Below are 23131 nucleotides of genomic sequence, written 5' to 3'. Positions count from 1 at the left end.
GCGGCGCACTATCCAGTGCGCCACCGGGCCGGCCCTACCGGTCATCTTTAAAAAAAAAAAAGAGGGCCGGCCCGGTGGCACACTGCTGTAAGTGCGCCGCTTGGGAAGTGCGGCGGCGCTCCCGCCGAGGGTTCGGATCCCACGTATAGACCGGTTCCCGCTCACTGGTTGAGCGAGGCACGGGAGCAGCACCGAGGGCTGCGATCCCGTTGCCGGTCCCAGTCCAGTACAGGGGCGACACTGAGGGTTGCAATCCGTTGCCGGACACGGAAAAAGACAAAAATAAATAAATAAATAAAAATTAAAAAAAAAAAGAAAGTGGGCTTGGCTTTTGGAAAGCCACAAAGAGGCTATTGGGAAGTGGGGGGATTGTGGTCTCTCAATTTTCCTGTAAAACTTCCCACTAAGTTTGCCTCTCCTTGTCATGTCCTCCTTCCCTTCCCCTCATCACAGGTACTCTTTGCCCTTTATTGTTCATACTTTTCCATTTTGACACAATTTCACCTAAGAAAACCAAATACTTGGAACCAAAAGTGGGGAAGTTGGAAAACAAGACCCATTAAGGAGGTCCTGTGGGTGATGGTCAGACCTTGGAGGTGGGGACTTGCACCCAAGTGAATAAACAATACTTTATTATTTTTTTTAAAAAGATGACCGGTAAGGGGATCTCAACCCTTGGCTACGTGTTGTCAGCACCACGCTCACCCATTGAGCCAACCGGCCATCCCTATATAGGATCCGAACCCGTGGCTTTGGTGTTATCAGCACCATACTCTCCCGAGTGAGCCATGGGCCGGCCCGAATAAACAATACTTTAGATCTAGAGCTTTCTCCCAAAGCAGACCAGTGAATTTTCCAGCTGTTGGGCAACCAGGAAGAGAGCCTTGGAGCTCTGAATGAATCCTTCTTGTCTGCTCTATAAAAACGGTTCTGGACTTTTTAAGTATTTTTCCTTTCCCCGCTGGCACAATATTAGTCAATAGAGGACACCAGAGAAACATTTGAGGAGGAACAATTGCTTCACAGCTCTGGTGGGTCCCAGAACATGGCTTCTCCAGGACTCAGTTCCCGAGGTGCAAAGCAGCCAGTAGTACCCAGTGACCAGCAGCTTCAGGCTGTTTCATAGCAGAATGCCTCCAGTGAGCCATCTCCCCTAAACAGCTTTCCCTGGCACTTTAGAAGGTAGAATTCCTGTAATTTCTGGAAGGCAGATTTCTAGCATATTCCACCAGCACGGCATAACAGCAACTTCTCTGCCATTCAGTCAGCCACAGCCGTAATCTTTTCTACAATGTCTGGGGGAAAGGGTTTTTCCTTATGTGCTCTATTTCTAGGAGTAACAACTGCTCCTAACATCTCTGCTATTCCTATGTGCTTTAGAGTTCTCTCTGCTTGTTAGCCAATCCCTCATTACTCCAATCCCCTGTTATAGTTGATAATTCTTTTCATTGGACCCTGACTGATACAAACAGCATGATGGTGGTACGTGTGGTGATTGGGTAGGAGGGGGAGTTCTTTTTTTTGTTGTTGTTGTTGTTTTAAAGATGACCGGTAAGGGGATCTCAACCCTTTTTGGTGTTGTGAGCAACACGCTCTCCCAAGTGAGCTAACTGGCCATCCCTATATAGGGATCCAAATCCATGGCCTTGGTGTCATCAGCACCACACTCTCCCGAGTAAGCCACAGGCCGGCCCTGGAGGGGGCGTTCTTATGACCTGCATTTCCTTCAGTCTCTGTGGAAAAGCCAAGGACTGGAGGTTGGCCACTGCTATGTGATATAGGTGCCAGCAGGGAGGAAGAGGGCTTTGTGCTGAATATTTTGTGTCTGGAGTTTAATAAGCATTTAGAGAATGAATAATTGAACCAGCACTAGCCTTCCATCTGTTATCAAACTTCGAAGTTTCTGCAAGATCCTTGCCCAGCTCCCTCACAGGTGTCTAAAGAATCAATGAGAGATGGATTCTAAAGTCCCTTTCAGCACTAATTTTCTCTGAGCAGGGGTATTATGTAATCTAACTGGTATTATAGAGTGCAGACTGACCTGTAGGGTAGGGAGACTAGAGGCAAGAAAATCAGTCAGGAGGCTGTTGCAATAGCCCTCATGAGAGATAAAGGCTAACTTAAAATGATAAGAGGTAAAAAGGAATGTGTAAAAACAAAACACATAGTGATTTTCCTCAGAGAACCAGCCTTTGAAGTAGGATTACCAGATAAAATACTTATACTAAAAAGTTACTTGTTGCTTATCTGAAGTTCAAATTTACCAGGTGTCCAAGTGTTTTGTCTTATAAACCTGGCAACCCTACTTTGTTGTTGTTGTTGTTGTTGTTGTTGTTGTTGTTGTTGTTGTTATGGCTGGCCAGTATAGGGATCTGAACCTGTGACCTTAGTGTTACCAGCACCATGCTCTCCCAAGTGAGCCAACCAGCTGGTACTGGCAACCCTACTTTGAAGGAGCACCTGAAACGACTGTGGCCTGACTCATGGACTTCTTGTACAGTCACTGGGCCATCAACCTCCAAGGCCCTTTCCCAGCCCCAGGAAGCCCCCGTTCCCTCTTCCCAGTGGCCTCAGTGATTTGGACCTTTTTCTTTTCTTCTTCAACACTGTCACCACTTTCTCTATCCCCTGGGCTTCCTCTTCCCAAGGCCCAACTGTGAGTAGGGTTGCAGTTGCCCTAGCTACTCCCTTACTGCTTACCCCCAAAATAAGCCCACAGCCTCTTGTTAGAATTTTAGCTCTAATCACCAGAGAGAAAGATACAGGGAAACAAAAACAATAAATAGTGTTATCACACAGTTGGGGGTCTCAAGTTTGTAGCTGCTGACTATCATTCTCCCACAGTAATTAAAACCTTATCCTCCTTTATGAAGCTCAAGGTCAAATGCTCTGGACTTTGTCCTCCTTTGTCTGTCCTCCAAGAACATTTCTGCACATATACCCTCCCCCATGGCCTAGGGAACTGTGAGTCATTGGAACACATTAGAGTGTAAGGGACAGATATAAACTCTCTGGAAAGGCATGAAAAACTAAATTAAACTAAGGAAACTTTATGGACCGGCCCGTGGCTCACTCGGGAGAGTGAGGTGCTGATAACACCAAGGCCCCGGGTTCGGATCCCATATAGGGATGGCCGGTTAGCTCACTGGGTGAGCGTGGTGCTGACAACACCAAGTCAAGGTAACACCAAGGCCCCGGGTTCGGATCCCATATAGGGATGGCCGGTTAGCTCACTGGGTGAGCGTGGTGCTGACAACACCAAGTCAAGGTAACACCAAGGCCCCGGGTTCGGATCCCATATAGGGATGGCCGGTTAGCTCACTGGGTGAGCGTGGTGCTGACAACACCAAGTCAAGGTAACACCAAGGCCCCGGGTTCGGATCCCATATAGGGATGGCCGGTTAGCTCACTGGGTGAGCGTGGTGCTGACAACACCAAGTCAAGGGTTAAAACCCCCTTCCCGGTCATTTTTAAAAAAAAAAAAAAAAAAAAAAAAAACTAAGGAAACTTTTTTGAGGGAAGAAAAAATGAAAATATGGAAACACATAGTTTTTGGGGTTTTTTTGTGTGTGTGGCTGGCCAGTATCGGGATCCAAACCCTTGACCTTGGTGTTACCACACCAAACTCTAATCAGCTGAGCTCACTGGCCAGCCCTGGAAACATGCAGTTTAAAAAAAAAAAATTTATTGTAGTAAACATACATAACATTTGCCACTTTAATCATGGGTGTGCACTAAGTACATTCACATTGTGTGTTACCATCACCACTGTTCATCCCCAGAACTTTTTCATCTTTCCAAGCTGAAACTCTGTACCCATTAAACAATAACTCTCCATTCCCCTCTCTCCCCACCCCTCAACCCCTGATTACCACTGTTCTACATTTTATCTCTATGAATTTGACTTCTCTACATAACTCATATAAGTGGACTTATACAGTATTTGTCCTTTTGCGTCTGACTTACTTTACTTAGCATGTCTTCAAGCTTCATCCATGTTGTATCATGTATCAGAATTTCATTCCTTTTTAAGGATGAATAATATTCACACAGTCTTGTACATACTTAGTGCCATCTTTAGGGCCGGCTCGGTGGCGCACTGGAGAGGGCGGTGCTCCCGCCGAGAGTTCGGATCCTATGTGGAGACCGTTCTAGCTCACTGGCTGAACGCGGTGGGGGCGCAACACCGAGGGTTGCGATCCCGTTGCCGGTCCCCGGTACAGGCGCGACACCGAGGGTTGCGATCCCGTTACCGGTCAGTAAAAAAAGACAAAAAGGAAAAGAAAAAAAAAAGTATTCTTTAGAAATATAAAACTATAGCATGAATATAATCTGTTTTCCTCATAAATCAAAAATGGGGAGGCTATGAATATCTGGGGATATTAGCATTTGTCTAGTTCACCTTTGGAGAAAAAGTATCCACTCCAAAACAGCTCCATCTTCTCACCTCTTGAAGTCCAGACTTTCAAACCTCACCTCGTCAAGGCCTACAAAGAACTACAACTCCCAGGGGGCTCTAGGGCCGGGCGCTTCTCCCCGCCCAACTCGCCCCAGAGACTCCATTTCCCAGAAACCCAGTGTCCACTCTGAGACCGCGTTTCCCGGGCGCCACCTCGCGGCGCACTTCATCGAGGCTCCAATTCCCGGCGGCCCTCGCGGCAGGTTCTGGGCGTCAAGACAGTTCGTGATGGCAGGCTCTGGTTCCGCCGCTGTGTCCGGGGCAGGGACCCCGGTGGCGGGGCCCACAGGCCGCGACCTCTTCGCTGAGGGGCTCCTCGAGTTTCTGCGACCGGCCGTACAGCAGCTCGACTCTCACGTCCACGCGGTCAGGTGCCCGAGAGGGAAGGCTGGGGGCGGGGCCAAGAAAGGGCGGAGGTAAAATGGAATAAATTTGGGAAACTGATTTGAAGCAGGGGAGAACGGGCGGAAGGCAGCAAGTGGAGGATTAAATTGAGGCCGGCTTCTCTCAGTTCTTGGAAGTACGAAGGGGAGTTAGTTTTGTAAGCTCCGTTAGTTGCCTGACCGTGTAGGCCTTGTACCTCTTTGCAGAGAGAGCCAGGTAGAGCTCCGGGAACAAATTGACAACCTAGCTACAGGTGAGTGAGCATCCCCGTATACCCGGAATCCTCCAACTCATTTTCAGGACCTTATGTTTTGCCAGCCGCTGGGCTGGGTTCTGTCACTTTTTTCCAGGACAGCAGGGTTGCCAAAGGACTCCTTCCAGGGATGTCTAAAGTCTGTATAGGCAGTGGCCCATGTGGGTGCAGGAGTGTTTTCCATCCCATTACTAGCCCACTTTCCCTAAGAGATGAGCCATTAGATGTTAGTTGCACCTTACTTCCACCCCCAGAACTGTGCCGTATCAATGAGGATCAGAAGGTGGCCCTGGATCTCGACCCTTATGTTAAGAAGCTGCTTAATGCCCGCCGACGAGTTGTCTTGGTCAACAACATCCTACAGAATGCCCAGGTAAAAGAATTTTCTACCAACAGTGATCCTTTGCTTTGCTTTGCAAATCCTCAACACAGTGAGTCACCATTTTTAAATCTTTGGGGAAAGGAGCTGTCAACTAGTGTCAGCTATAATAAACTCACTGGCCTCATTTTCAATATCCAGTTGCTGTCGTTTACATTCTTTTATTTATTTTTAAAGATGACTGGTAAGGGGATCTCAACCCTTGGCTACGTGTTGTCAGCACCACGCTCACCCATTGAGCTAACCGGCCATCCCTATATGGGATCCGAACCCGTGGTCTTGGTGTTATCAGCACCACACTCTCCCGAGTGAGCCACGGGCCAGCCCCTACATTCTTATATATACCTTAGAAGACTGACTTTTTTTATTTTTTATTTTTTTAAAAGATGACTGGTAAGGGGATCTTAACCCTTGACTTGGTGTTGTCAGCACCACGCTCAGCCAGTGAGCGAACCGGCCATCCCTATATGGGATTTTTTTTTTTTTAAAAAGATGACCGGTAAGGGGATCTTTACCCTTGACTTGGTGTCGTCAGCACCACGCTCAGCCAGTGAGCGAACCGGCCATCCCTATGTGGGATCCAAACCCGGGGCCTTGGTGTTATCAGCACCGCACTCTCCCGAGTGAGCCACGGGCCGGCCCGAAGACTGACTTTTAGATGAACCAAGGCTAAGATACTTTTCAGCACCTAGCTGGCTAACCTCTAAAGCCTTTCACAGCAGTTATTAGATTCTAAATCTTCCTTGTCTTGTAGGAACGGCTGAGGCGGCTAAACCACAGTGTTGCTAAGGAAACAGCACGCAGGAGGGCAATGCTGGATTCAGGAGTTTACCCTTCTAGTTCCCCAAGCAAATAACAGGACAGAAGATGGGCCATGGCCTCAGTACCACAAGTACTGTTCCTCAGCTGCCTTGTTTCAACAGATATATGAAGATTCCAGGAAACAATCCTTGTAGACCTTGGGACCTCAACAGGGCAGCCCTATGGTGTTTGAAACACTTAGTCTTACCCATCTATGTAGCTGTTCCAAGAAACCTGTGTGCAGGACTCAGGTTCCCAAAGGACTTATATTAATTACGGCTCTTGCTTCCTTCCACAAATGAGCTGAGGCCTCTACATTTTTTTCAAGCTACATATTCAAGGCCCACTTTCTTTGGGCCTAGTTAACCAGAATGGGACTTCCTTTGTTACATGTCTAGTTACATGGGCCTGGGCAGCATGTTCTCTACCTGTGACGTCTCAATTTCTCTTTGTTTACACTGAGGATTTGGAGGAGAGAGCAGCCAAAGTCAAGTTAATGACCTCTGTCTACCCTCTTTTGTTATTGCACTGGCTTGAATACAGTAGCAGTGTTGCTAGAACCATTTAAATAAAATAAATGCTTCAACAATATTCTAGTTTACTCTGGTATACGGAAAGTTTCCAGGAGTCTATACTTTAATTCAAATACAGCTTCAAATTGTGACCTTAGTGTTTATAATTAAAAGACTCAAGTGTCACTCTGAATGAAGAGTACATAACAAAAGGAAGCAAACTAACGTTGCCACATGCCAAGGAAAAACAAGATTAAGAACCCTAACTAGGAAGTACTTTAATCATTTTTCTTAGAAAAAAAATTTCCAGACACTTAACAGTTCACAACATTTCAATAACAAAGTACTGTTTGAGAGCAGTTTTCAGGAGTTGGGGATTCTAGAGCACTACAGGAAGAGTTGGCATCCTGCTTCATTGTAGATGGATGGCCCAGGTCATAAATTGGAGACTTCTGGCTGCTAAGCCAGTATCAAAACCCAGTGGAATGACCCTTCTATAAGTTTATTTTTCTTCCTGCTGTCTTCTCAACCCACAGAAATGCCACCATATAAAGCCCAGTAGCAGCTAGCTTAGGTGCCAGTCTTCCCCTTGGATAGGAAAGGGAGTGGGAGGGAAGATCACTCCTGAGTCTCCATGTTTTCCTCTTCCTCTCCTTGAGGTGGTTCTTCTGTATTCTCCTCCTCTTCCTCCCCTTCCTTCTTCTCTGGTGGCTTCTCGTATGCCTTTTCTGAAGGTGTCACTATCACTCCATCCCAAGTAGATATTTCAGAAGCAAGATCTAGAAGAGAAAAAAAAGGCAATTTCAGAAAAGTAGCACAGCATACAAATCATGATTTACACAGTAGACATATTAAGACATCTGAGTTGTGTACAGCTTCTTTGTAGACCACAGAGTACCAGAGGAAGCCCCTGACCCACAATGGTCACTCACAGCTGGCATCACCCTCCTGGCCAAGGATCTTCCTAAAGCCACCATGTGAGAGGATTCGGACCAGAGTCTGAGCTGTGTAGCAGACCATGTCCTGAAAGAAAGCAAAGTGAGGGTAGTTAGCAAGGAGTATCAAAGTACAATCAACCCTTCACATGGGTTCTGCATCTTCACATTCAACCAACTGCAGATCAAAAATATTTGGGAAAAAAACAAAAACAAAACATAACAATAATAAAAAATAATACAGCTATTTACATAGCATTTGTTTTGTTTTTTGTTTTTTGCAGCTGGCCAGTACAGGGATCCAAACCCTTGACCTTGGTGTTATAACACCATGCTCTAACCAACTATCCAAACCCTTGACCTTGGTGTTATAACACCATGCTCTAACCAACTATCCAAACCCTTGACCTTGGTGTTATAACACCATGCTCTAACCAACTATCCAAACCCTTGACCTTGGTGTTATAACACCATGCTCTAACCAACTGAGCTAACTGCCCAGCCTATTTACATAGCATTTACATTGTATTAGATATAATAAGTAACTTAGAGATGATTTAAAATATACAGGAGAAGAAGGCTGGCTGGTGGTTAGAGCACAATACTGGTAGCACCAACGTTAAGGGTTCAGATGCCCATACCGGCCAGCCACAATAAAAATGCAAACATTTATGATATAAACAGGCATACTCACATGTTTAAATAAATAAAAAATAAAGTATAGGAGAGGAGGCTGGCCAGTGAGCTTAGTTGGTTACAGTGGGGTGCTGATAACATCAAGATCCAAGATTTGATCCCTATGGCGAGCCACATAAAAAAAAAAAAATAAGCCTAGCCGGTTAGCTGTGGTGGTTAGAGTACAGTGTTATAACACTAAGGTCAAGGGTTCAGATCCATATACTGACCAGCCACCAAAATGGATAAATAAAGTATACGGGAGGATATGTGTAGGTTATATGTAAACATTATGCCACAGATTTTGGTATCCACCAGGGGTCCTAGAACCAACCAATGCCTCCACCCCCCCAACACCAAAGGATAACTGTACCTTATTTGGCTAACGTCCCCTTGTGAAAACAGACGAAGACAACTTTTAATCTCAGGACCAAAGGCTTTGAGCAGCCCCAGATCCCTGATCCCTAAAGACCACATTTCCTTTATCTTCTGACCAGTATTCAAGAGCGGGGCAGAACAAACATTTCATAGCTGTCCCAATACCTGCTGTTCCAGGGTCATGACTGTGTGTACTCTGAAGTTGCCACTCTCACAGGGGTCAGTGATACCCACTGAACCTGGCAGGAACAGTCCTGCAGCCAAAATCTGCAAACAACGCCTGAAACACAGGTAGGTATTGAAAGAATGCACAAAAAAGCTAAACCAGCCCCAAACACAAGAAGCATGCTGTACCTGTAGGCCACATTTAGGGCCAAAGGTTGTCTGGTGGGGTTATTCATCACAGCATAGTGTCCCTGGAAAATAATAAGTCTGGTAGGTGTGCCATCAAAGTGGCAATTCTATCTTCAAACAAAAACTTTAAATCATCATAAGGAAAATCGCTCACTAAGATCTAGCCAAGATTCTCATGTTCAGAAGCAATTCTGAAATGGCTGCTCATTCAGTCATCTCTCTCCAGTATCACAATAATGAAATGATAGCAATAATGGAAAGATAAAGGGGTACTGTAACTCTACTCATTTAATTGAATACTTCAAAAACCCAATGAATGGGCCGGCCCATGGCTCACTCGGGAGAGTGTGGTGCTGATAACACCAAGGCCACAGGTTCGGATCCCATATAGGGATGGCCGGTTAGCTCACTGGGTGAGCGTGGTGCTGACAACACCAAGTCAAGGGTTAAGATCCCCTTACCGGTCATCTTTAAAAAAAAAAAAAAAAAAAAAACCCAATGAAGTAATAAACTATTAATCTTTATTGGATTATTTGTTCACCAATGAAATTTCTTTTAAGCTTCACCGAAATCCAGATTCTGGTAGGTTTCAGAGTAACTGCGGTTAAATAGTGATGATCAGGAACTCTAATTGCCCCCTTTACTTACAAGTAAATCAAGGATCCAGGGTGTGAGGGGCTCAAAGCCAGGAAAACGAATCCTCAAGTCCTTCAGCAGTCTGATGAGAACTTTAACTCTGAAAGTAAGAGGGACCCAAGGATTAAAAGTAATAAGGTCATGTTTTTCCACACAGATAAGAGTTGAAGTTGATTATACTATTTTCAGAACTACACTTTTTCTTCTTTCTCTCAATTTTAATTTTGCTTACTTAAGGTGCTGGCCTCTGGTTCACTTGGGAGAGCATGATGCTAACAATACCAAGTCAAGGGTTAAGATCCCCTTACCGGTCATCTTTTTAAAAAAATAAAATAAAATAATTTGCTTACTTAAGGTGAAAATTAAAATCCAAACAGAAGATCATAGCCAAAAATAGTTCTGTCAGAGGAAGTATGGGGGTATCCTGCTATTCACTGAAGTTAGAAAGGTTATCTTAATTCAAATGGTCAGGGAGGAACTCACGTCGACTGAGAAGCATTTTCCTCAAACCAGCGAGCATGTCGGATGGCAGCTAAGGCACTCTGCAACACCTTGATATCCACTAGAAGACAAGCAGGACAGGTCAAGATGAAACATTCCTATTATTTAGCAAGCAATTCAGTCCCACTGCCACAGTCTAAAAACTTGGAAGAAGGGCAGGATCACTGAGCAATTCTTTAAACCATCCCATGTTCCTCAGATCAGCAAATCGCTTGTCCAAAAATCACTATTCCGGGCCGGCCCGTGGCTCACTTGGGAGAGTGTGGTGCTGATAACACCAAGGCCACGGGTTCAGATCCCTGTGTACAGATGACCGATTAGCTCACTTGGGAGAGCGTGGTACTGACAACAACAACTCAAGGGTTAAGATCCCCTTACTGGTCATGTTAAAAAAAAAAAAAGAAAATCACTATTCCTCCCCTAAACCAAATCTAGAAGTATGCAAGATCCATGGTTGTCTCCAAAAGCCTATCCCCCTCCATAAATATTTCCTTAGTCATTTTTAACTCCTCTAACTCCTTTCCTGGCTACTTATCTTTGAAAATTTCACTAGCAAGCTGGTAAAACTATTTCCAAATTCCAGAGGGAAAGAGCAAAGTTCAGGGCAAACTTAGGTGCTTCAATTTGCAGAAAGCTTTATGTGGAATAGCAACAAGCTAAGTAAACTCAACAATAGCATGTTTTGAATTTCCCCCAAACTTCCTAGCGATGGAAAAAAGGGACTAACAATGGAGTTCTGGGTCCAGTTTTCGGAGATTGGGTGGCACTGTTGTAATGAGAATCTTCACTGTAGCATCAGAAGAACTGATTTCAAAGCCAGTTTCATTGGTCAGCATGGTCAAAACTGAAAGAGGGGAGTGGGAGGGAATGGGGGAAGGGGAGAGATTGGACAAGGGGCATAAAGAATAATTACAATTTGTAACAATATATATTCTAGTAATATTGATTTAATCAACATATCTCAATGTTCAACCCCCAAAATATGTATAATCGATTTTGATTCAATAAATAAAATAAAGAAAAAAAAAACTGAAAGAACAGAATAATCAAAAGCTACAACTCTCACATTTCCATTAGATGACCAAAGTTAAATCCAGGATGGGGTTGGGGAACAAGTAGGTTTCTTTAAACAGCAAAGAGTCCAGAATGAGGATTTAGAATACAGAGCTTTAGAAGTAAGGGAGATCAAATGGATTTTGAACACCTGAGGCCCCTGCCATAAACTTCCACAACATAAAACTCTGCATTTACTCTTCCATCTAGCCTGACCTGATTTTGTTGAAAGTGTATTTATAATCATAGGACCTGGCTCCTACGCCAGTAAATACATATTCAGCAACAAACTCAAACCTTCAGAAGGATCCTGTGCTCTTAGACTTTCCACGACTTTATTCCCCAGAGCAGCAACAGCTTCCACTGGATTGAGAGAAAAGTAGATAATGATGTATAATATTATATAGACTTTCTATACATTTCTAAGCTACTATGCACATTCATTTCTGGAGCAAGAGCAATAGAATAAACACTTTTACAAGAGGAAGCTAAGGCCTGGACAGAGAAATGGGAGGCTCAGGGAACAGGATACCACCTGTACTAACATCTATTCTCTATACAGGGTTTTTCAGGTCAGTGGTACTAATAACATTTAGGGCTAGATAATTCTTTGTTTTGTGGGGAGAGGGTGTCTGTACTGTGCACTGTAGGGATGTTTAACAGCATCCCTGGCCTCTACCCACTTTTGATGCCACTAGCTGCCCCTTAGATATAACAACCAAAAACATCTCCAAATACTGCCAAATGTCCCCTGGAGGGCAAATCACCTCCAGTTGAGAAACACTGCCCTACAGTAACTGGACATACATTCTTTCTGACACACTCCAGAGTTTGTGCCTTATCACCCCAAAATACATTTAAAAAATAAATTACCCATTTGTCTTCCAAACATCTTTTCTCACAAAAAAATTGAGCTTTAAAGATCCCTAAGACTGGCTGTTTAGAGCAGGGTGTTATAACACCAAGATCAAGGGTTCAGATCCCCATAATGGCCAGCAGCCAAAAAGTACATAAAAGTAAAGATCCCTAGGCCGCAAACTCAACTGCTATGTACTGTTCCCATGGACAGAAAGAGGTACACTCACATGTTGGCAGAATCTTGAGTATTACCACCAGGTCAGCCACATTGTGTCCTGTAGTCATGGTTCCCTTTTTATACGATCCTACTTGTCGGACTTCTTCAATTTGCTATTGGAAAAGAAATTTCAGAAAAAAAATTTGGAAGAAAAAAGAGCCTAGTGTTTCTCAGAACTCTTAAGCACAGCTTCTTACCCAAGTTTGGAAGCAGCAGAGGTGAAATCATATCCCCAAAACAACATGAAAGAAAGCCTGATAAATCATGGCTAGTTGATAACAGTGATACAAGTCTTATCCCCAAGATCAGTACTACAAAGGAATTACACTGTACTTTCCATTTTAGGATTGGATTTGGGGAATAGGCAAATGAAAAATTAAGACACAGGAGGCCAAGGAAACTTCCACACTACCAAAGCCACCCTTCCCTAGGACTAAATCATCAAGAACTCACCACTTCAAATGTCCCTGGAGCCACAATCAAATTGTCAATCACATTATTTATTTTTGTCACCAATGAAAGGATAGAGGCCTGAAAAACAGCATGAAACAAAAACACCCTCAGGTGAAATATTACAAGTAACTTCTCAGAGTTTGAATATTTTCCCCTAATACCTTCCAAATAAGCTGACACAGACATAGGGCTTTGAAAACACTTTAACTTTTCTGGCCTTGAGTATATCAAAAGAGAACAACTTTTTGATCTCAAAGATAGATTCCCCAGTAAAAATATGAATGCAATGTAGTCTGTTTATATATTCACCAGGCTATCTCCATCCACAATGAGAAATAAGGAGAACAAGTAAACCCTCTGTGGAGTTTAGGTTCTATTCTTAACCTAACCAATAGTTAATCACTTTTCTGATATTCTTAGAGAAATCTCAGGAAGCCAAAAGAACATACCTGTTCAGCAGAATTGGGAGCAAGGTCCTGATTCCTCTTCAGCAAGGCCTCACTGAAGGAAGTTTCATCAGGTGCTGGCTTGACCCGGGGGAAAGCCATTTCACACTAAACCAGAAATAAAACAGAAAATAGAAAATCCTACAACACTTCTTTTTACTCCTTAAGATGCTCAAATAAGGAGACAAGCTGGAAGGAACAACCATAATTTAAACTCTCACTATCTGGGGCCAGCCTGTGGCTCACTTGGGAGAGTCTGGTGCTGATAACACCAAGGCCATGGGTTCGGATCCCTATATAGGGATGGCCAATTAGCTCACTTGGGAGAGCATGGTGCTGACAACACCAAATCAAAGGTTAGGATCCCCTTACTGGTCATCTTAAAAAAATAAAAATAAAAATACTCTCACTACCTTTGTATTAACAGATAAACCAGAGATACAATTAATTGCACCAAGCAAAGATTACAATCATGTTACTGTCAACAGTAGCCAAGGTATTATTGTCGCACCCTGCTTTCGCTGTTTTTGTTTGCTTTAGCAACAAACAGTTGACTCAGAACCCTAACTCCATTCACAAATCCCTTTTCCTACTCCAACCACCATTTGACTTCATTAACAGGGAGATGCTGTGCTCCATTTCTACATCTACAGGTCAACAGTGGCCAGCAATCTCATATCAACACAAGGTACTCACCAGATAAAAATCAAATGGGATATGTGGCACAAAGGGCCTGAACCTAAAACAAGAAAAACAGTATACATCATTCACCACATAGAAATCAAGCGAACTGTACATAATGCAGCAGCAATTTTGAAAACAAGCCTGTTCTCAGAATGAGTGACACAATCTCTGGAGGGGTATGCTTCTTAACAAAGTGGGGCCAAACTCTTTTGGCAGGAGAGCAGGAAAAGAAATGTTTCTAAACCATAGCTGGCTGTCACAAAAGCAAATAACATTAGTCCACTCTGAACTCCCATTTAAATGACTAAAACTTCACTTGGCTAGCCTGAAAAATAAAGAAATAAAAAGTAAATTTATAAATGACTCTAACAAGTGCAGAGATGTTAAAAATTGGCACTCACCCCCCTCCTGGGCCTCCTCTGGAACCAAAGCGCCCGCCACGACCACGTCCTCTGTCACCCCTAGAAACGCAAAGATTTTACTTTGACCTCATTGAAGGAATCTCCACTATACCTGCCATCTCATTTCAAGCTGGCTACCTCCATAGCTCTGAACTTCCCTACAGAAGCCAAGAGACCCACTCCCATTTACACTTCTCCCCATTCCAAACGGTGCCCAGCTCCACCCCATTACCACCTCACTCTGGATAATTTAATCACAACCCCACTTCAAGTAATGATGGGGCTCAGATACTCAGCCCCTAAAGAAATAACCCATAATCCTCGGCCACGCCAATCCTAATACGTCAGAAACTAAAGTGATTGCTCACTTATTCACTAGCGTAGCACAACATTAATGGGGCATCTCCTGTGTCAAGCACTGACGATGAATGCAGCACGTTCCAACCTTCTCATCTAGACGGGGGGTGCGCCTCCTAGCACCTGAGGACGTCCCCTCATCTCAACCCCTCAGAGACCGAGGTGTCGAACCCGCCTCCCCGCTCCTGGGCCCCACCCCTTCCCAGGCCCAAATTTCCCCGCCTCCGCCGGCCTCCGACTCCCCCGACTCTCCCAGACCAGGAGTTCTCAGATTTGGGGTCAGCCCCCAGATACGTGGCCTTTTCGGGTCCTCCGACTCCCGTCGGCCCATCTTCCCATGGTTTTCGGTTGAATACCTGAAACCTTTCGATCATCTTGGTCACCTTACCTCATGGTGTCTTCAACCCTGAACAATGGAAGTAGCACCAACCGCTCTTTTCCTCCGAGGAGCGGACTACTGGAGAGGTGCTTGCCGGCGCGTCCCAACAAGACCCGGCGCGATTGGCTCCCGCCTTGCTCCACTGCTTATGCCTATTGGTTTACTCTGGAGAACTGAGTTTATGGACCAATAAAAAACGGTTACTGTGTCAAGAACCAGCCAATAAGAACAGATTTGACAGTAATGACAATTTTTTTCACCAGACCCTAGGCGGCGTCAGATGAAGACTTCGGGACAAGGACCGTGTAGAGAATCTTCTATAGGAATTATGAGACACTTCCCTCCACACAGCAGAGTGGCGCAGCGGAAGCGTGCTGGGCCCATAACCCAGAGGTCGATGGATCGAAACCATCCTCTGCTAGTGTGGCTACTTTTTCTCCTTTTCTTCCCACCTACAGGGCAATACGCATAGTATCTTTTTCCGTAGACGTAAATGCCCGGTTCCTCTATTTTTCCCCCACCAAATGAATTGTATTCGCTGCAGCCGCCGCGGCACCGTCATCACTGTAGTGCCAGCGCTGCCTTTAGCTCACCAAGCTCCGACGAAGGGTGTAAGTAAGGAGGTCTCTACACTACAGCTCGTACAAAGCAGACTGTCCTCAAGCTCACCCACGGTAAAGCACTCAGGACACATCCGGGTACGAAGGCCGCTCACAAGAGTGCGCCCTCTACTGGAGGGGTGAAGAAACTTCATGGTCACAGGCCTGGTACCGGGGCACTCCGTGGTTATCAGAAGTCCGCTGAACACCTCATTCGCAAACTCCCTTCCAGCGTCTGGTGGGAGAAATTGTTCAGGCCTTCAAAACAGATCTGCACTTACAGAGCGCAGCTATTGGTACTTTGCAGGAGGCAAGCGAAGCCTATCTGGTTCTCCTTTTTGAAGGCACCAACCCGTGTGCCCGCCCCTGTCTCCCCTGTGGGAATGTGGGGGGTGCCACAGTCCTCAATCCCGTCCCTCCTCCTTCCTCCTCCTTTCATCCCATTTCCTTCCCCTTTCCCCTCTCCCCCGCCCTCCCAACTGCTCTGCAACAACATCAGAATGTAAAATATATATATATGAATAAGATAAAATAAAAATGTGTAACAATTATGCCAAAAAAACAGCCAGCTAGCGCGTGACATACATAGAGAACGTGCTTAAGAATCCACTATAAGGAAAACATTTCATCCACACACACCAAAAAAAAAAAAAAAAAAAAAAAAAAAATCCTTCCTGTTCTTGGTAGTTGTGAACGTCAGATTTTCCTTCCCCTGAGGTCGGAAGGTATTTAAGTATATGACTGGGAGTGGAAAAACGGGGGACGAGAAAGCAGGTACTGGCAGTTTTTTCATTTTCATTTGTGTGTGAATTTTTAATATAAATGCGGGAACATAAAGCATTAATGGAACAAGTCAAAATGTTTCAGTGAACAAGTTTCAGCAGTTCAACTTCATGACAATTATAAATAAACCTGTTAGGGCCGGCCCGTGGCTCACCGGCTGAGCGTGGTGCTGACAACACCAAGTCAAGGGTTAAGATCCCTTTACCGCTCATCTTTTTATAAATAAATAAACCTGTTAAATTTTTCTGGAACAAAAAATGCAACCTTTAGCGGCTGTTTCTGCCACAGGCAGGTGAAGCTGAGGGAATGGGAAGGGACCGCTAGGGAGTAATGACACTACACGTCTAGAAGCTTGAGGCAGGAGAAGCAGATTTCAGATAGGGAGGGTGGAGTGTATTGATTAAATCAGAGCAAGAAACACGGGATGGTGAGAGACTAAAGGGGAAACTGAAACAGCCTTTGCAAAGAACTCAGAAGGGAGCAAGGGAAGTGGCAAGAAGGACCTCTCCGTCCCCGCTGCCCAGTTTCCCTCCAGTTGTCTTTCCTCACTCTACTCGCTCTCTAGATTTCACCCTTACATCTTACATCCTCGCCTGCCACAGGTATACTGTATTTGCATTTAAATCAATCCTATTACTAAGTGCTTTTGTCACTCCTGTAGTCCTTTCCTCCCTCTCCTTGCCTTCTTTTGCATGTTTTATTATTCCTCCTCCTCCCAGCCCGTTAATTGGACGTTATGTGCTCTTCTTCTACTCCTTTAGTGGTTACCCTAACATGCATCCTTGATTCAGCAAAGTCTAATTTTTACCGTCCTCATGAAAAATGCAGAAATAATTTAATTCCATTTATCACTATTACTCCCTCCAGGGCCGGCCCGTGGCTCACTCGGGAGAGTGTGGTGCTGAGAACACCAAGGCCCCGGGTTCGGATCCCATATAGGGATGGCCGGTTCGCTCACTGGCTGAGCGTGGTGCTGACAACACCAAGTCAAGGGTTAAGATCCCCTTACCGGTCATCTTTAAAAAAAAAAAAAAAAAGACTATTACTCCCTCCAGGGCCGGCCCGTGGCTCACTCGGGAGAGTGTGGTGCTGAGAACACCAAGGCCCCGGGTTCGGATCCCATATAGGGATGGCCGGTTCGCTCACTGGCTGAGCGTGGTGCTGACAACACCAAGTCAAGGGTTAAGATCCCCTTACCGGTCATCTTTAAAAAAAAAAAAAAAAAGACTATTACTCCCTCCAGGGCCGGCCCGTGGCTCACTCGGGAGAGTGTGGTGCTGAGAACACCAAGGCCCCGGGTTCGGATCCCATATAGGGATGGCCGGTTCGCTCACTGGCTGAGCGTGGTGCTGACAACACCAAGTCAAGGGTTAAGATCCCCTTACCGGTCATCTTTAAAAAAAAAAAAAAAAAAAAAAAAAGACTATTACTCCCTCCAGAATTATACTCTATCGTTGTTGTGTTTTTAAATACTTCATTGATATATAATTTACTACAGCATTATACACAGATCTTAACTGTAAATGTGTTCCATCCATGTAACCACCACCCAGATTAAAATAAAGAACATTTTTGTCACCTCAGAAAGTTCACTCCTACCCTTTTGCCCTTCCCACAGAGGCAATTACTATTCTGATAATATTCTATTACCATACATTAGTTTTGTCTGTTCTTGAACTTCACATGAATGGACTTATACTGTATATGTTCTTTTGTCTGGCTTCTTTTGCTTCACACGTTTCAAGATTCTTCCATATTTTTGCACTTATCAGCAATCTGTTATTTTTTAAATTCATGAGTAGCGTTCAGTTGTAGAAATATACCAGTTTATTTATCCATTCTCCTGTTGAATTCAGGACCTACAACTCTCTGAGACACACTCAAATATATTTGGGTTGTTTCCAGTTGGAGCCATTACATTAGAATTAAGATTTCTTGTAGTCAGATGTACTCACTTCTCTTGGGTAGGTGTTGGTGTATTTGTATACAGACTTTAAATTCTGTATACATCTTAAATCCCACAATACATTAACGCTTTTTCATTAAGTTAATTGTCATTTAGATTAACCATTTAGGTTTGCCATTTTTAAAAATGCTCTTTATTCCTTCCTTCATCTCCAATCTTCCGTCTGGAATAATATTCCTTCTGCTTGAGTATTTAGTGCCCCTCTGCTGGTGGCTAACTCTCTTGGTTTTTGGTTTTTCTGGATACGTCTTTATTTCACCTTTGTTTTTTTTTTTTTTTTTTTTTTAAGATGACCGGTAAGGGGATCTCAACCCTTGGCTTGGTGTTGTCAGCACCACACTCAGCCAGTGAGCAAACCGGCCATCCCTATATAGGATCCGAACCTGTGGCCTTGGTGTTATCAGCACCGCACTCTACCGAGCAAGCCACGGGCCGGCCTTCCACTTGTTTTTGAAACAAGGTGTATATGTAATTCTCTGGTTATGGAATTCTAGGTTAGAAGTTATTTTCTTTACTTCTAGTATTTACAATATTATTCTACTGTTTGAGCTAACCGGCCATCCCTATATAGGATCCGAACCTGTGGCCTTGGTGTTATCAGCACCGCACTCTACCGAGCAAGCCACGGGCCGGCCTTCAACTTGTTTTTGAAACAAGGTGTATATGTAATTCTCTGGTTATGGAATTCTAGGTTAGAAGTTATTTTCTTTATTTCTAGTATTTACAATATTATTCTACTGTTTATGGCTACCATTTTTGCTGTGGGGGAAAAATAGTTGTCAAACTAATTCTTGCTCCTTTGAAGTTAATGAAACATTTTTCTGACTATTTTAAAGAGTTCATCCTTGATTTAAGTTTCCTGCAGTTTCACTCTGAGGGGTCCAGATATGGATTTTTTTTCTTGCTTTCTTTTTTTTTGGTGGCTGGCTGGTGTGGAAACCTTTGACCTTCATGTTATAACACCACACTCTAATTGACTGAGCTAACTAGCCAGACCTGGTTATATTTGGTTTGGGTTTTTTTTTTTTTTTAATCTTCCTTGAGGCTTGTTGAGCTTCTTGAATCCATGGCTTGAGTTCTATCATCCATTTTGTAAATTTCTCAGCCGTTATCTCTTCAAGTATTGTTTTTACCTATTATTTCCCTCCTTCTGGGACTCCAAATAAAGATTTGTTAGACTTTCTCCCAGTATCCTCTTTGTCTCTTACCCTCTCTTTTATGTTTTTCATTCCTTTTTATCAGTGCTTCATTCTGGGTAGTTTCTTCAGTCCTTCCTTCCAATTCATTACTCACTCCTCTCTTGAGTCTAACCTGCTGATAAACTTATCAGTTGGTTCTTCATTTTGGTTTTTGATCATTTGGGGTCTGGATTTTCGGTTTTTGAACATTTGGGGTCTGGATTTTCTATTTATGTCTGGTTTACCCTACTCTCAGGTTTCCCCTAGTAGTGCAGCCTTTTGGAACGGAACCCTAATGAACCTAACCCAAAACAGGAAGGTAGTTTACCAGGATCTCACCTTTGGGGACATTTGGGCTTCAGTTTTTGTTTGTTTGTTTGTTTGTTTGTTTGTTTGTTTGTTTGTTTGTTTTTAAAGATGACCGGCAAGGGGATCTCAACACTTGGCTTGGTGTTGTCAGCACTGCATTCTCCCAAGTGAGCCACGGGCCGGCCTTGGGCTTCAATTTTTGTCTCATTAACTCCACACAGCCTATTTTCTGCCACCAATTCCAGATCAGCAAATGACTCCAGGGCAAAGGCAGCCCTCCTGCTGGCCTCACCTCTTTGTTTTCCTGTCTTTCATGATCTCACATTTATGTATCCTCACTATCTTTTTAGTTCTTTGATTTTTTAAAAAGTACCTTATCCAGTGCTGTCCTGTGGCTCACTTGGGAGAGTGTGGTGCTGACAACACCAAGTCAAAGGTTAAGATCCCCTTACTGGTCATCTTTAAAAAAATAAAATAAAAAGTGTCTTATCCAGCATTTTTAGTTGTCTGCAGTTTGATGGTTAGTTTACCATTATTGAGAGGAGCTCAATTACTACACTATATTTCTAGTCCAGTCTTCTGAACTCCAGCTGCACAAAACCAGAGGCCTATTGAACACCTCCACTTGGATATCTATAGACACCAAACTCAATAAACTAAAATTATCATCCTCCCAAAACCTTCTTTAGCTTCTCAGCTAAGGGGGTCAATCTCACCTAGACTGTCTTTCCTTACCAAAGTCCAATTGATTCTACTTACAAAACATTTCCCCATCTCCTATCTATATATCTCTGTAACCTCTGGAGCCCTCCCCCTCCCCCCACCCCATTACAAGACAAAGATATTATGCCTGTCACGTGAAAGTTTTAATGACCACTGCCCTCTTTCCTGCCTCTTCTCCTCAGTCATTTCTACATGCATACACCTTACATCCTAGATCAGGGTTGAAAACACAACTCCAAGAAAGTAATGCACCTGAGTGAAGGAAGGTGGGTAGAAACCATGATGAGGGGCCGGCCTGTGGCTCATTCGGGAGAGTGCGGTGCTAATAACACCAAGGCCACGGGTTCGGATCCCATATAGGGATGGCCGGTTAGCTCACTGGGTGAGCGTGGTGCTGACAACACCAAGTCAAGGGTTAAGATCCCCTTACCGGTCATCTTTAAAAAAAAAAAAAAGAAACCATGACGAGGAAATGGATATTTGTCCCAGCCGATTGTTCATGGAGGGATGCAGGACCTATATTATCAGCTTTTGAAATATTTCAAGAAAAGTCAGAAATCCAAATATTCATGTACCATCTCCTGATTTTTAAGTGTGGGCAATTTAATAAAACATATAGAGAGGGAATGAAAGCTAAACAAAGCATGCCTGCCTTCTGAAGTTGGTCCATGGGCCACTATTTGCTCTAGAGAATAAGAATATTCAAAAGTCTCCTAAAATTCCATATATAGGAACTATACTTTAGTATTTTGCTCTCTCTAAACAGAATACCTTTCTCAGCCTTCTACCCTTGCTGAATCTCTTTGGAAATTTTGCTGGCCTCAATCCAGACAGAATTAATAGCCCTCATGTGGGCTCCTTAGCAATTTATCCGTGTCTCTGTTGTAGTGCTTAATGCATATTGCATTATGGCTATTTGTTCCAAATGGAGCTCCTCAAAGGCACAGACTATATGTGTTCATCTTTATGCCTTTAGCACCTAGCGGGTGCTTGCTTGACGCACAGAAGGCCCTCTGGAAATGTTTGCTGAGCCGAAGTTTGCAAATCATATGTCCTGCTTAGGCACAGAGTTGGAGAGATTGGGGCCGGAATACCGTCAATGACGCCTGCTGACCATTTGAGGGCAGACTGATTCTACATTGGTCTGGGCCAGGGGGCCGCGGTCAAATGCCCAAACCTTTTCCCCAATTTATGCCTCTAATGATCATTTCCAGCACCATCACCCATCGCCACCACAGACCCCATTTTAACAGTCCCACTCAACACAAACAAACACACACTCACGTTCCAGGTGCAGTCGGGAGGTCACACCTCTTTTCCCCCCAGTACCTACCCGCGCTCCGCACCCCCCACTCCCACCCCGCCTGCAACCATACGGGAACTAAAGAGTTAATTCCACCCTGCAACCTGGTCCCTTTTTTCGGCTAATCCACACAATCTGGAAGTTGGTGGGGAGGAGAGGGACGGAGAACCGTAAATGCACTAGGTAAAGAGGACTCGGGTCGCCTTATACTTTAAATCCTTTCCCAGAAACCCGTCACCCTCTCGCCCCACCCCAAGATACACATAGCCACACACTCACACCTTTTCTTACCAAAATCCTAAACCAGCACATCTTTTCCTTCTTCCCCAGAGTACCAGGTAGGAGGGGAGGGACGAGGTGAGGCGCCAGCGAAGCCCAGCTGCTTCAGCACGCATCTCTACTCCGCCCTCCTTTCAACCCGCGAGGGCGCGCCGAGAAACGGGAAGAGGGTCTGCGCGGAGAGCGCGCGGCTGGGGGGACGGGCGAGCCGGAGACTTCGGGACGGGGAGGAAGGAGTTAAAGATCCAGGACTGGCTCTTCTGTCACCGAGTCTGGGAGGGGAAGCGGCCGGGAGGGAGGGTTCGGAGCTTGGCTCGAGTCCTCCTCGGTCCCCCCCGGATAGCCGGAGCCTTGGGCCGGCCAGACGCCCCTTCTGGCACACTCCCTGGGGCAGGCGCTCGCGCACGTCTACAAACACTCACACTCCCTGGCGCGCACTCTCCCATCCTTCTCGCCGGAGCGCTCGCTCGCGCTCTTTTTCTTTCTCACACACACACACACGCACACACACACGCACACACATGCACACATACTCTGTCGCTCACACTCGGGTTCTCTCCTGCCCGGCGCTCTCCTCCTCGCGCCCACCTGCTGCGCGGAGCCTTCCTCGCACGCCTCAGTCACGCGCCAGCACCCGGCACGCCTGCCCACCGCGCGCCCCTGGCGATCTTGGCCCTGACCGTCGCAGCTTCGGAGGGCAGCGTGCCCCGGGGTTAACGCCCCCGCCCCACTCTTGCGCCTTCCCACAGGGCGCACCTGACGCCTGGGACGGGCCGCTGAGCCCGAGGGGCCCGAGGAGGCCATAGTGAGAGTGCTCGCCCGCCGCGGTGCCCGCTGAGGCCATGCCGGGCCCCCAGGGCCCCGCCGGCGCCCGCC

General features: G+C 45.1%; 2 protein-coding genes and 1 non-coding gene across 3 annotated transcripts; 2 read left to right on the top strand and 1 right to left on the bottom strand.

The window, feature by feature from the left end:
* The first annotated feature begins 4603 nt into the window (after window positions 1-4603).
* On the top strand, window positions 4604-6867 carry SNAPIN (SNAP-associated protein). Its single transcript, XM_008567613.1, has 4 exons — window positions 4604-4830; window positions 5050-5096; window positions 5351-5469; window positions 6230-6867. The coding sequence occupies exons 1-4, from the start codon at window positions 4688-4690 to the stop codon at window positions 6329-6331; spliced, it is 411 nt and encodes a 136-aa protein (XP_008565835.1). The 5' UTR covers window positions 4604-4687; the 3' UTR covers window positions 6332-6867.
* A 179-nt stretch (window positions 6868-7046) lies between these two features.
* On the bottom strand, window positions 7047-15230 carry ILF2 (interleukin enhancer binding factor 2). The gene is made up of 14 exons (XM_008567612.1): window positions 15125-15230; window positions 14380-14439; window positions 13991-14033; window positions 13298-13402; window positions 12849-12926; window positions 12406-12508; window positions 11618-11683; window positions 10995-11111; window positions 10250-10328; window positions 9779-9866; window positions 9131-9192; window positions 8942-9056; window positions 7721-7811; window positions 7047-7567 (listed from the first exon to the last, which is right to left on the bottom strand). Exons 1-14 carry the CDS (start codon window positions 15127-15129, stop codon window positions 7407-7409), a joined length of 1173 nt encoding a protein of 390 aa, XP_008565834.1. The 5' UTR covers window positions 15130-15230; the 3' UTR covers window positions 7047-7406.
* A 234-nt stretch (window positions 15231-15464) lies between these two features.
* TRNAM-CAU lies at window positions 15465-15536 on the top strand. Its single transcript has one exon. It is a non-coding gene; the product is annotated as a tRNA-Met (tRNA).
* The last annotated feature ends 7595 nt before the right edge of the window (window positions 15537-23131 follow it).

The sequence above is a fragment of the Galeopterus variegatus genome, unplaced genomic scaffold, assembly GCF_000696425.1.
Source record: "Galeopterus variegatus unplaced genomic scaffold, G_variegatus-3.0.2 Scaffold334, whole genome shotgun sequence".
NCBI classification, from domain to species: domain Eukaryota; kingdom Metazoa; phylum Chordata; class Mammalia; order Dermoptera; family Cynocephalidae; genus Galeopterus; species Galeopterus variegatus.
Note: the sequence above shows the minus strand (reverse complement) of the source record. Positions and strands in the feature narration are given on the sequence as shown.